The 14,151-nt window shown below is 51.3% G+C and overlaps 1 protein-coding gene across 3 annotated transcripts in view; it reads right to left on the bottom strand.

The window, feature by feature from the left end:
• TMEM181 (transmembrane protein 181) overlaps positions 1-12,708 on the bottom strand; it is a 98,124-nt gene extending 85,416 nt beyond the window's left edge. The window contains exon 1 of one of the 3 annotated variants that reach the window (XM_034963158.3): positions 11,971-12,708. In XM_034963158.3, the coding sequence (XP_034819049.1) occupies positions 11,971-12,101 (131 nt within the window). In that variant the 5' untranslated portion in view covers positions 12,102-12,708. The remainder of the gene's footprint in view (positions 1-11,970) is intronic. The other 2 variants (XM_057302616.2, XM_034963157.3) reach the window with 2 other exon arrangements.
• Positions 12,709-14,151: the final 1,443 nt, after the last annotated feature.

The raw sequence follows: 14,151 nt of genomic DNA, 5'->3' as shown, positions 1-14,151 counted from the left end.
AAGCTATCGAGCTGAAACATGTATTTTAATTTATTTTCAATGTTTGAGCAGCGCCTCTCCATCATTGTCTCCTACGACTTCACCGTGCAAGCCTTTATTCGTCCTCCTCTTTCCAGGACCTGGCACCCAGCCTGGTAGAGAAAGACACCAAGCCCCTGTGTGTTGAACAAATGACTGCCCTGGGCTTGCTGGTTGCCTCCCAATAAGACACCCATTTCCTCATTGTTTAGAGAATGAGGACACCATCCCTTGGAACAAGGGAAGGGAGCTGGAGGGCCAGTGAGCGCAGGACTGGAGGTGGCAGCTGAGAGCATTCCTGCCACCTGGCCAGAGCAACCGGCTGATTCTGGTTTGCCTGAGACTTTCCAAGTATGAGCACTGAAAGTCCCTGTCCCGAAGACGCCCTCAGTCCCAGACAAACCAGGATCGTTGGCCACCCTCCTTCTGGCCCATGTTTTTCTATGAGTTACCGGGCAAGATTATCTCAACATTTAAAGAATGTCTTAGCAGCTGGGTTCCCTCAAACACAGAACCTAGAGCAACAGTTTCCATGTCAATTTTACTGGGAGTGGTACAATCCCAGGGAAAGAAGGAGAGAGGATGGAGTCAGACAGGAGGTCAGAGAGTACGTTTCAGAGGGTGCACGTGGGCCAGAGCTTCAGGACAAACACGGCTGGTTTATTTCCAAACTACTGTGTTCGGAAACAATCTGTTAGCTCTGTCTAGTCACTGTCACCCTTGGCCAAAGTCTGACCTACACATCCAGGTGATGTTACCTGGCCCTCAAGCAGCCCTGGGGAGCCAGGCCCGTGGCTGCCAGTTCAGTCAGCATGGGGCGAAGGAGCCCCCATGTCAGTCAGCACCAAAGCAGCTCTTTGGTCTGTGGGGTGGAAGGGGCAGAGGCTGGGAACTGCTTCTCTCCATGGCTTTCACTAACTTATTTGTCAGGATTTTTTTTTGTTTGTTTGTTTGTTTGAGACAGAGTTTTGCTCTTGTTGCCCAGGCCGGAGTGCAATGGCGTGATATCGACTCACCGCAACCTCTGGGGCCTGCACCAGGAGGTCAGGTCAGGAGGCAAGGCCAGGGACCAGTGGCCTGGGGGCAGGGTGGGAGACGGGAGGTGGATATGGGCAGGACCAAGGGGGCCTGGGGGGCCTGTCAACTAGATCCAGTGCAAAGAGGTGGAGAAGGTCTGGAATCGTTGTTACAAAGTCTGGAGAAATGAGCAGCCTGGGAAAAGCTAGCAGGATTTCAGGGTTTCGCTGAGGCCCCAGCTGAGGGGGAGACCCTCTGTCAATGGTGACTTCCAGGAGCGCCTGCCTGGTGGCACTTTCCTCCTGCTGAATGGGTGGCGTAAGCATGAGAGTATTTGTACTGATCAGAGACTGGGGGTCCCAGGACAGACGAGACGAAAAGACAGAGAAGCAAACTAGTTTAAGACAGTGGGTCTCAGTATCTGCAGAAGCTAGAATCACCTGGGGAGCTTTAAAAAAAACCCAGTGCTCAGGCTAAACCCCAAACCAACTGAGGCAGATCTGAAGCAGGGCTTAGGCGTCTGTATTTCTGTATTTATTTATTTAGAGACAGGGTCTCACTCTGTTGCCCAGGCTGAAGTACAGTGGCACAATCATGGTTCACTGCAGCCTCGAGTTCCCAGGCTCAGATAACCCTCCCACCTCAGCTTCCTAAGTAGCTGGGACTACAGGCACATGCCACCACGGCCAGCTAATTCCTGTGTTTTTTGTAGAGATGAAGCGTCGCCATGTTGGCCAGGCTGGTCTTGAACTCCTGATCTCAAGTGATCTGCCCACCTCAGCCTCCCAAAGTGCTGGGATTACAGGCGTGTGCCACTGCGCCCAGCTGGCATCAGTATTCTTTGTTTGTTTGTTTTTGTTTTTGAGATGGAGTCTCGCTCTGTCGCCCAGGCTGGAGTGCAGTGGCGCAATCTCGGCTCACTGCAACCTCCACCTCCCGGGTTCAAATGATTCTCCGGCCTCAGCCTCACAAGCAGCTGGGACTACAGGCGCCCACCACCACGCCCTGCTAATTTTTGTATTTTTAGTAGAGATGGGGTTTCACACCATATTGGCCGGGCTGGTCTCGAACTCCTGACCCTTGTGATCCGCCCACCTGGGCCTCCCAAAGTGCTGGGATTACAGGTGTGAGCCATTGCGCCTGGCTGGCATCAGTATTTTTAAAGCTCCCTAAGGGATTCTAGTGTACAGTAAATTTGATAACCCACAGTTCAGGGCATTGGCAAGAGAGATCTAGAAGATGAACCCATGGAATCCATGCCACATCAGCTCCTTCCTGGGGTTCAGTTTCAGCTCCAACTCCTTCCTGGGGTTCAGTTTCAGCTCCAGCTCCTTCCTGGGGTTCAGTTCTATTTTTGCCCTTTGGTCTGTGAATGATCCCTGTATTCTCGTCATGTTTACCCTTTTTGGCTGAAACTAATACTTGCAACCAATGGTCTTAAATGCTGTAGTGCCGTATCTTTATAAAGTGCCTATCAATGCCTCTAGCTGTCCCTGACATAGCTGCCAATGATGAGAACTACAGCAAAGTTCTAATATGTTCTCATTCCTACTGCAGCCTGAGGGGAGGGTATTTGGTTTTGCATTTCCGCTTGCAGAAGCTGAGGACAGTCTCCACTGGAAGAACACGGGTTCTGGAGCTCCCAGCTTGTCACCACGAGGCAGGAGCATGCTCGACCTTTCCAGATGGAATAGGAAGTAATCTCTGTCAGCCTGAATCCTAAACGGGGGGCTCTGTTCACCGAAGAGCATGGGTTTATACATCAGAAACACTGCCCCGGTCATGCCAGATAGATAAGCCAGGGAAACTGGTCATTATCTTCACTTACGAGCAAAACTCCGTCTTTAAGTCCTGACAAGACTTGAAGGCTGAAAGTCAACAGTAAACAACCAAGATTATTTTGCTGGATGTACTCCACCATGAACAAACACAGCACAGAGGGCACTTTCCTAGCCATGGGGGTGTATTAAAAAGAATGGGAAGCCAGAGCCCCAGTTATTCAGGAGGCTGAGGTGGGAGAATCAGAATCACTTGAGCCCAGAAGTTCGAGACTGTAGTGTACCATGACTGCACTATGAGGAGCCACTGCACTCCAACCTGGGCAACGTAGTGAGACCCCGTCTCTAAAAAACAAGACAACCACCACCAAAAAAAAAAAAAACTAAAAAAGAATGGAAAGAGTGCAGCCATGCCCCCTTACAGCATGTTTCCAAGTTCTGTTTGGTTCCTTCATGCCCCAGAAGGCAGAGAAGGCAGGACGACGCCCACCCGCCACGTGCCCCTGCATCCCACAGCAGCTGGAAAAGCGGGCGGCGTTGCTCATCATGAGCCTGCCTCACGCCTTCAGAGCTCTGCTCCCAGAGGCAGGCGATCAGCCCTTCGCTCAAGCTGCTTCCTACGTAGCAAAACAAGCGCTGCTCCAGCGAGATCCGTCATTTGCCACGACTTTCCAAGTCAGGACAAGGCCGGGGAGGCCAGTCCCAGGCACGTGATGATTCTGTGCCGTTGTGGGTCCCAGGGTCACAAATAAATCCTCTGCTATGGCCTTGAACATGCAGAACAATGGGGCTTTGTCCTGATTTCCTAAGTGTGGCCTAAACCTCACAACTCCAGTAAACATAGGGTAAGGAAAAAAGGGGGGTGTAGCGGGAACGCTGGTGCAGAAACGTTCGGAGTAGGCATAGCAGTGCCCTGCAGCCCACGGCTGAGCAAGCCGCAGGGGAACGGGGCCTGGAGAGCTGCCTGGCCCCTGAGCGGTGGGCAGCATCCTCTCCCTGTGCGGCTCTAAGGTGCCAGCTTCCTAAACCGTCACCCTGTGGCGTTTTCATTTTAGGGTAGTCTTGCCAGGGCATTTTCACGTTGAAATGCATGCTATTTCTTATAAATTACTTTTCTTTCATTGCTTGTTTAGAAGACATTTAGGGTAATTCAATTTTTTTAAGTTATGGAAGCATGTATGACGTTCTCAAGGAATTTCATTTTGGGATAGGAAAAGAGGGACTACAACATAGTCCCTGTTATAAAAAGAGCAGGAGGGAGTTCTCCTCTGAGAAGCACAGCCCTGAGGCGTGGGCAGGCCTTACAGGGAGCTGTCCATTGAGCAGGGGAGGGGGTGATGAGGACTGAGCCAAGAAGAGCAAGAGAACCAGCCAGCTGGAAGGAAGGCGGGAAGACCAAGACCCCAGAGCGCAAGAGCTCAGGGGTTTGCCCCGAGACTCATGGAAGGGAATGCCACCGAGGCTGAAGAAATTGGGGAAATAAGCGCCCCATCCCTTTCTGCAGTGTTCAGCTAGCTTTCAGCCGCCTTCTGCCTGCTACCTGACCGTGATACCCCAGCACACACACACTACCCCAGCAGACGGCTCATCTGTCTGAGTCTCCAACCCTGCCTCACCCAGCCTGGCTTAACCTGGAGTGGCTCGTTGTGTCCTGATCCACCTTTAGGTTGACCAACCATCCTGATTTTTCTGGGACGGAGGGGTTTCCTGGAACACTAGACTTTCAAGCCAGGATGCGCTGAGCACCATATCTCTGACCCAACAGCTCCCGAGCTAGGCCAGAGCCTGTTTCCTCTGCCTTCATTGCATACTCTCCCTCACCCCAACACACACACACACACACCCTCACACACACACACACCCTCTCCAATTTGCACCTGAGAAACCTCAGGCAACTCAGGTGACACAGTGAAGGTTTCAGACACCTCTGCCGGGGAGACAGAGCCACCCTGATCCAGACACAGCTGCACTATCAGTCTGCCATCTCCGTTTTAGAGCCAGGAGGGATCTGAGATCATCCTATAAGATGCGCAGACCCGATTTCCAATAAGCACAGCAGCCGATCTAAGCCAGGACCTGCCCAGTCCTCCTGACTCTTGTTCATCAAGCATTCGGCTGCTACACTTAGAAAATATTGGCAGAGAGGAGCCAAAATCCATAGCCCTGTATCAACACATGAGCTGTTCTTTTCAAGGAAAGCCTGTTATGGTGTGGCTTGTGTCCCCAAAAAGAAGTGCCTGTGAACGTGGCCTTATTTGGTGATAAGGCCTTGGCAGACGAGCAAGCTAAAATGAGGTCATTAAGGCAGGCCCTAAATCCAGTGTGACTGATGTCCTTATAAAAAGGGAGATTTGGACACAAACACACGTAGAAGGAAGACGATGTGAAGACACAGGGAGATGACAGACATCTACAAGCCAAGCCTGAAGCTACCAGAAGCCGGAGAAAAGGCCTGGGACAGAATGTCCCTCAGGAGGAGCCAACTCTGCCAACAACTGGATTTCGGACTTCTGGCCTTAGAACCAGGAGACGATACATCCCTGTTGCTTGAGCCCTGCAGGCTGTGGTGTTTTCTTACCGCGGCCCTAGAAGGCGGCTCCAGAGCCCCAGCTTCCATATCTGGGGAGCGAGGTCCACTTCAAGCTTCAGGTGTTCCACTAGACTTGAGGCCTGTCCTCCTCTGGCAAAGGATGGTCTTTCAGTTGCCAGAACTGAGTCATCCTTCCAGCCGGATGATGACCAGGAAGAACAGATGGGATGCTTATACCTGCTCTGCTATCCAGGAAATTATATCTTTATTTTTTCCTCTCAATTCAGAGCGAGATGTGGCTTAAATAAACATACTCTGAGGCCAGGCGAGGTGGCTCACGCCTGTAATCCCAGCACTTTGGGAGGCTGAGGCAAGCAGACCACGAGGTCAGGAGATCGAAACTATCCTGGCTAACACGGTAAAACCTCATCTCTACTAAAAATACAAAAAATTAGCCAGGCGTGGTGGCACGCACCTGTAGTCCCAGCTACTCGGGAGGCTGAAGCAAGAGAATCATTTGAACCTGGGAGGTGGAGGTTGCAGTGAGCTGAGATTGCGCCACTGCACTCCAGCCTGGGTAACTGAGCAAAACTCTGTCTCAAAAAAAAAAAAAAAAAACCACTCTGGAGGCCAAGGCAGGCAGATTCCGAGGTTAGCGGTTCGAGACCAGCCTGGCCAACATGGTGAAACCCCTTCTCTACTAAAAATACAAAAATTAGCCAGGTGTGGTGGTCCACGCATGTAGTCCCAGCTACTCAGGAGGCTGAGGCACAAGAATTGCTTGAACCCAGGAGGTGTAGGTTGTAGTGAGCCAAAGTCACGTCACTGCATTCTAGCCTGGGCAACAGAGCAAGACTCTGCCTCAAAAACAAACAACAAAAAGAAACCCACACTCTGCTGTATGGGCAATAGCTCCGCTTACCCCAAGATACACAAAGAAATAATTAAGCCTAGGTAACCACCAGGAAGAGCTCTGGTAAGTGCATACGATACAGACTTGGGTTTGAATTCTGGTTCTAAAATGCAACCTCGAACAAGTTACTTGGTCTTGCTAGACTTCATTTTCCTCTAAGGGTTGTTGGAAAGATTATATAAGATGATGCATGTAAACACTTGGTCCAGTACTCGGTACACAGTAAGGACTCAATAACAGAGTAGCAACTTTAGTATCTGACAAAATATAATTCAAGAGATGTCCATTATAGACATAAATATGCCCAATACTATATGTGAGATTCAGAATATGTTAGCCTCTGGCTGTGTGATTAAAAGAATATCTAGGCCGGATGCGGTGGCTCACACTTGTAATCCCTGCAATTTGGGAGGCCAAGGTGGGTGGATCACTTGAGGTCAGGAGTTCGAGACCAGCCTGGGCATCATGATGACGCCCCATCTCTACTAAAAAAAACAAAAATTAGCAACGCATAGTGGCGCATGCCTGTAATCTCAGCTACTTGGGAGGCTGAGCCAGGAGAATCGCTTGAACCCGGGAGGTGGAGGTTGCAATGAGCTGAGATCAGGCCACTGCACTCCAGCCTTTGGTAACAGAGCAAGACTCCATCTCAAAAAAAAAAAAAAGATAAAATCCCAGTCTCATCAGGGACACTCACTGTCTCCTCCCACCAAAAAAAGAAACAAAAGACAGAGAGAGTTGTCAGTCAATAGTTACATTGAGGTGTACCCAATAACTTGAAAACAAGGAGAAAAGATGAGGCCCTCTGATATGCTTACATCAAAATCAGTACAGATGCATCAGGAAATAACGTTGGCCTTAAATAAAAAACATGGCTCCCAGACCTTTAAACCTGAATGTAACCTGATCAAAGGTGTCAAAGCAGAAAGGAAGGTTGGCCAGCCTGGAGGCGTGGAAACGGAGCATGAGCCAAGGCGAGCTGACAGCAGTCACTGAGCTTTGTGTGGGGAGAGGGAGACGTGGCGCCTGGCTGCCAATACTGCCACCCATTGGAAAATCCATCAGAGGAGGAGATGGGTGCCCCAGGGTGTCTCCACCTGCTGCTCTAAGATAATTCTTTTGTGTTTTGTTTTTTGTTTTTTTGTTTTTTGAGATGGAGTCTCGCTCTTGTCGCCCAGGCTGGAGTGCAATGGCACGATCTCAACTCACTGCAACCTCTGCCTCCCTGGTTCAAGCGATTCTCCTGCCTCAGCCTCCTGAGTAACTGGGATTACAGGCGCCCGCCATCACGCCCTGCTAATTTTTGTATTTTTTAGTAGAGACGGGGTTTCGCCATGTTGGCCAGGCTGGTCTCGAACTCCTGACCTCACGTGATCCGCCCCCATCAGCCTCCCAAAGTGCTAGAATTACAGGCAAGAGCCACCGCGCCCAGCCTGCTCTAAGATATTTCACTCACCCCTCATGGCTCTCCATCCTGGCAGAGATCCAGCCCAGGTCAATTACATTAGAATCCTCAAGGGTGGGACCTGGGCATCTTTGTTTTTAAAAGCTCCCTCACATCCTTGAGCTCAGAAGTTCAAAACCAGCCTGGGCAACATAGTGAGACCTCGTCTCTACGAAAAAATTCAAATGAACAAAAATATTAGTTGGGTATGGTGGCGCATGCCTGTAGTACCAGCTACCTGGGAGGCTGCGGGAGAGGAGTTGAGGAGGTCAAGGCTGCAGTGAGCCATGACCACACCACTGCACTCCAGCCTTGGTGACAGGGGTGAGACTCTCTCTCTCAAAAAAAAGAAACAGCTCCTTCAGATGATTCTGATGTGCAGCCAGCACTGCGAATCCTGATCTTACCAATTCCCCCAGGGTTCAAGCGATTCTCGTGCCTCAGCCTCCGAAGTAACTGGGATCACAGGCATGCACCACCACGCCCAGCTAAGTTTTGTATTTTTTGTAGAGATGGGCTTTCACTGCGTTGCTCAGGCTGGTCTCCAATTCCTGGGCTCAAGTGATCTGCCTGCCTTGGCCTCCCAAAGTGCTGGGATTACAGGCACGAGCCACCGCGCCCTGCTACCTTTGTCCATTCTACTATTTTTTAGTGTCTGGCTACTTTCCAGTTTAGGAGTATTACAACTTGTGCTGTTATGAACACTTTTTAGTACATGTCTTCTGATGGCCCCATGTATGCATTTCTGCAGGGCATATACCTGACAGCAAATGCTGGGCCTGAGGAAATGTGTATGTTCAACTTTAGTAGCTGCTTGCCAAGTGGTTTTCCATAATGATTATAGCAATTTACCCTCCCATCCGCAGTGCGTGAACATTCCATGTCCTTGTTACCATTTTGGTGGGGTGTAGATACAGAGATTCAAGGAGTTTTCTGTAGACTTCAAGTTATTCTTTTTCTTTTAGAGACAGCCATAGAAAGCCAGCCAGTTTCCCCCATGAATATGAATGAGAAGCAATAGCCCAAATGATTATCAGCAGCCAATTGCTATCAAGTTAAAAAGAAAGAACTTGATTACATCATTAAGCTGCCGAATCAGCAACCCAATTCATTCCCTTATTGTTTAGACTGGTTCGCTGTGGTTTTTCTGTTATGTGTATCTGAAAACATCTTTAGTGCTCTCTTCATAAAGTGTCTGAGTCTTATGAAAATCCGTGTGAAGAGAGTTTCTTTATCCTGATGTGGAAACGGATTGTCCAGTGAAATGCAATTAACTCACCACAAGGCCGGGCAGTTAGCAAGGAGTGGAACTGGGGCTAGAACCAGGATTTCAGATCCCTGGCCTATTGTTTTACCACCTTCCCTCTCCTGACAGGCAGTACAACTGTCACCTCTCATTTTGTGAAAATCGCCATGAGTCCTTTGATCACATAGCTGCAGCTCTTCACTGATGCCAAATTATGTAGCAAATATGCAAACAGCCATGCTGCTGAACAGAGGGGCCAATCATGTTTTGTAAACGGAGCTTTAGCAGCTGTGTTCTTTGCTTTGCCCTCTTATGAGAAAACTGCCAACCACGTGAGGTGAGTCCCCGGTCCTCCAGGGGAAAGAGCTGGTGCGTTTTACTCATAAACCACCAATAAGGAAATGAAGACGGTGAGAAGAGAAGGAGCCAAAATCACAGTAGCAATTTCACCTTCCAGCTAGACAGATGCGGAGCTGTAACTAGCAGCTTCCCAACTTAGAAACCCGAGTATTTCACCTAGTTTTGTACAGCGACAATCCATTGATATAAAAATTCAATGGAGCTACTGAAGATAGTTCAGTGATCTAAAACATCTTCTCACTATAAAACAGACTTTGTGATTCAGCCTAACTGCCCTGTCTGTACAAAATATTGTAAAGTACTCTGCAGTCAACTTGTGCTCATGGCGGGGGGCGGGGCAGAATCCATCACTGATCACTTCCAACCGCTGTGAATCTGTCTTCAAGCTCCAACTCAACTAAGGAAGTGGCTCCTGGAGCAAAGACTCAAATGCTTGCTGTAGTACAGGCAGCCAAATTGCTGATGTCACTTGTCCCGTGTAAAATCCTCTAGTGGCTTCACACTGCAGTCCCAGTGAAATCCACATTCCTTAGTCTGACCTTCAAGGCTCTTCAGGGCCTGGCCCAGCCTCTCTCTCTCTGACTACAGTGCTCCAGGCTCGCTGGTCTTCCATCTGTGCCTTGAACATTTCATGTTTTTATGGCCTCAGGGACTTTGCAATACTCCTTCCCCTTCTGGGACTTTCCTCCCTGCCTCCTTGTCTGGTTCGCTCATCAATTTTCAGTTCTCAGACAAATGTCACCTTCAAGATGAGCCTCACCTGACTACCTTCTGTGTGGCAGCACCCTGTCACTCTCTCATGTCACTTGGTTTATTATCTGTAAGCCCCAGGACAGCAGAGACCCTGTCTTGCTCACCGCTGTATTCACAATGCCTAGAACAACAGCAGGAACATAAAAAATGCTCCGTAACTACCAGGTGAATACATTGGTCAATGAATAAAGATGGAAATTAACCACTGGGGTGTGTTTCTCTTCTCGGCTATTTGCACTGCGATCATTCCACTTTCACTAGCTGTGTTGCCAAAGAAATATTCCCAAGAAAATAAAATACAGAAAAAAAAAAAGGCCAGGCATGGTGGCTGACGCCTGTAATCTCAGTACTCTGGGAGGCCAAGGTGGGAGCATCACTTGAGCCCAGGAGTTTGAGACCAGCCTGGGCAATACAGGGAGATTCCATCTCTAAACAAAATATAAAAATTAGGTGATGGGGCACAGGCCTGTGGTCCCAGCTACTCAGGAGGCTGAGGTAGAAGGATTGCTTGGTTGAGCCAGGGAAGTGGAGGATGCAGTGAGCCAAGATTGCACCACTGCACTCCAGCCTGGGCGACAGGGCAAGACCCTGTCTCAATAAATAAATAAATAAATAAATAGGAAAAAAAAAAAAACAGAGTAGGAGGCGGGGGACGGGGGACTAGTAGAAAAGGAGATTGGAAATAATCTTATTTAACAAGTATGATATGAAACTGTGGGTTCTTTTCCCATACCCTCAGGTCTTCCAGGAGGCTGCATTAGACAGATTTCCAGGCTCGCCCCAAAGCTACATCACATGATTTTTTACATTTGTTTAAAATGGGCTTTTTCACTCAGTAACCATGACCACGGTCCCGCTGCGTTGCTGATCAGCCCGTGGGAGGGCATTAGGTTTTTTAACAGATGTGAGGATAAGTGTGACACGCCTTTTTCTGAGCAGGTACCTATGATGAGCACAGGATGGGTCTTAGGAAAATGACCACCCGTTCCCCATAGCAGTGCGACACCCTCGCCACCCTTAGCACAGAGTGAGTAAATCATGATTAAACCTCAGCTTTCTGAGACCTTCTGGTTCAGACTTCCCATTTAACAGATGGGGAAGGTTGAGGTGGGGGGGTGAGGGAGCTTTCTACCGACTCGCGATAGGGTCCTGTCCCGACACCGCCAAGCCTTTGGGTAAATCGGCCATTGGCGGTGAATAGACTTTCCTTCCCCTCCGAACTGCAGAGCGCAGAGAGGAAGGGGGCGGAGGCCGGCGCCAGGGTCTGCAGTCCCCACCGCTCTCCCCTAGGCCGCTGAAGAGGGAGACAGAGATGAACGCAAACAAGTTCCACACAGCCGCTCCCAGGCGCCGTGTCCCCGCATGGCGCCCCGCGGCGTCTTCCCCGCCGCGCCCATCCGCCCCCAGCCCTTGGCGGCACCCCAGCCTCCGAGGCGTCCTGCAAAGCCTAGCGCGCTCAGAGCTGCGGCCAAGACCCTCCTCCCGATGCCGCAGCGCGCGCGGTCGCCTCCCCAGACTCCGCCGCGTGAGGCCCGAGCGGGGGCGGCGAGGCGGGCGCGGGGGGAGAACGACGCGGGGCGCAGGGAGGAGCCACAACCCGCAGCTCCTTTCCGGGGAGGCGGGAGCCTCGGCTCGGGTTTCAGCTGAACGGAAATCGGCCCTTCGCCCGGGGGCGCCGGGCTGCCCTGAATCCAGGAACCTGCGCGCCGCTGCCAGTATCCTGCTCCCCGTCCCCTTCCTGGTCCCTCCCAGATCCCCGCCCCGACCCCGTCCCCATCCGTAGGCTCCGCGCCCGGCCGGCGGAGGCGGCCGTCGGCGGGACCAGGCCAAGGCCGGGGCGCGCCGGGGTCCCGGAGGGGACTGCGGCCCGGAAGCCTCCGGCCGCCCCGCCGCTGCCCGCGCCGCGCCCACCTGTAGTAGCGGTCATCCTTGAAGGGCGTGAGGTCCTCCTTGAGCTCGCGGTACGCCTCCCGCAGCCGCCGGCACAGGTGCTTGAGCTCGCTGCAGAGCGGGGGCTCAAAGGCAGGGTACTCGGCGTCCATGCCGCGCAGCCTCCCGGGTCCCGGTCCCGCCGCTCCGCCCTTTGTGTCGCCGCCTGCGCCCCCTCTCTTCTCCCAGCACTGGGGATCGGGCTGCTGGCGCGCTGGGCGGGACCGAGGAGGAGGAGCAGGTGCGTGGGAGGTGGTGAGGGGGCGCGCAGGACGCGGACCCAGTGCGCTCAGGGCTCCGCCGCGAGCACGCGAGGAGCCGGACACGGTGCGGGTGGGGGCTGGGGGGCACGGCGCGGGTGGGGACTGGGGGACCCGGCCCCCCGCCCCGTGAAGAGGCCTGAGTGGGGGAGGGAGCCGCGCCCATCCGCCTCCGCGCCCATCCGCCGCCGCCCCGGGAGAGGCAGAAGGCGGGGGAGGAAGTGCAACACAAGGTCGTCTGCCGCCCAGGACAAAAATCTCAGTGCCACCCTCGCCATTGGCAGCGCTAGGAAGGGAAGACACTGGAGGTGGGAGCACGAAGGAAAATGGTGCTTGGGGGCGGACCGAAGGCCCTTTCCTGCTGGGGAGGTCAAAGGCTGAAGCCGGCTACCGCGTTCAGCACCGCGGACAGCTCCCGCGGGCGACTTCTGGCTTCTTGGGCTCCACTTGGCCGAATGCAGAAACATTTAAAACTAAGCCCATTAGGGTTATAGTCATAATAAATATTATTTTTAAATGAAGTGTGTCCAAGTGAGGTGCCTCTTCCCACATGTACTAAAACCACCAAAAAAAGTCTAGGCAGAGGAGTTTCTCACCCTCTACAAGCTCAACACTAGTGTGCAAACTACAGTTAACCAGTTAACACGTCTTCTACGGAATGGCTTCTCCAAAGCGTGCTGTGATCTCCTCTTGTGAATTTTTCCAATAATAGGTGGAAAAACAGTCTTTCCAGACGATGTTAGTGCATTTCCAACTGAACCCAGGGCAGGTTTCCACGCAAGGTTGATCCTGCCTGCACTGGGGGAAACCTCTTACTTTTAGGGACAAAACCTACACAATTGAACCTAAATAATTGTGGAATATCGATCCCAGGAATCTGTATTTGTCCAAACTCCACAGGCAAGTCTAATGACCACTCAGGTGCCAGTGGTCTCAGCATTCCCATGTTTCCTGCTGTCTGTGCCTACTCTGTCACTCCACCCACTCTTCCTTGCTGTGTATTTTTATTCCCTCCCTTTACATTTTGGAACAGCTTTTGTATGCTAGCCAGGCTCCCCATCAGGGCTTGCACATCTTCCCATAACTGCTGATCATCTTGCATTGCGCACAGTTAGGTTTTAGCCTTAATTCATTAACATGAGCATTTGTGTTTAATCATCTCAGTATTTTTTTTTAAAGAGCTCAGGTTTGGTAATATTCAAAATATAGTGCATCAAGAGCCGCACTAAAAAGCAGAACTTCAGAGAACACACATGCAGATTTGTTTTCTGAAATGAGAGAGACTGTGAGTTCAGCATGTGCCATATTTTAAACATTGTATCATTGGCTACAGAGAGCTTATTTTTGGGAGGTATATAGGCCAATCTCCAAGATACATCAAAACACTTAAAAATCCTCCACGGAGCCTTCCTTAGCTTCTCAAGCCTAGTTTTTTTTCCTCCCTCTTTGAAGTACAGTAGCCCCTCGAGGATAATACACATCTGGCTCCAGCACTGTGAGGTACTAATCTATTTTGTCAGCTCTTTTACTACAAATCGCTAGAAATTCGAGATAAAACACACACACACGGCCGGGCACGGTGGCTCATGCCTGTAATCCCAGCACTTTGGGAGGCCGAGGCGGGCAGGTCACGAGGTCAGGAGATCGAGACCATCCTGGCTAACATGGTGAAATCCCGTCTCTACTAAAAATACAAAAAATTAGCCGGGCGAGGTGGCGGACGCCTGTAGTCCCAGCTACTTGGGAGGCTGAGGTAGGAGAATGGCGTGAACCTGGGAGGCAGAGCTTGCAGTGAGCCGAGATTGCGCCACTGCACTCCAGCCTGGGCGACAGAGCGAGACTCCGCCTCAAAAACACACACACACACACACACACACACACAGTGACTGTGCCTGTTATGCAC

The sequence above is a fragment of the Pan paniscus genome, chromosome 5, assembly GCF_029289425.2.
Source record: "Pan paniscus chromosome 5, NHGRI_mPanPan1-v2.0_pri, whole genome shotgun sequence".
In the NCBI taxonomy this organism is placed as follows: domain Eukaryota; kingdom Metazoa; phylum Chordata; class Mammalia; order Primates; family Hominidae; genus Pan; species Pan paniscus.
The sequence above is the reverse complement of the archived record's forward strand: the minus strand, read 5'-3'. Positions and strand labels throughout refer to the sequence as shown.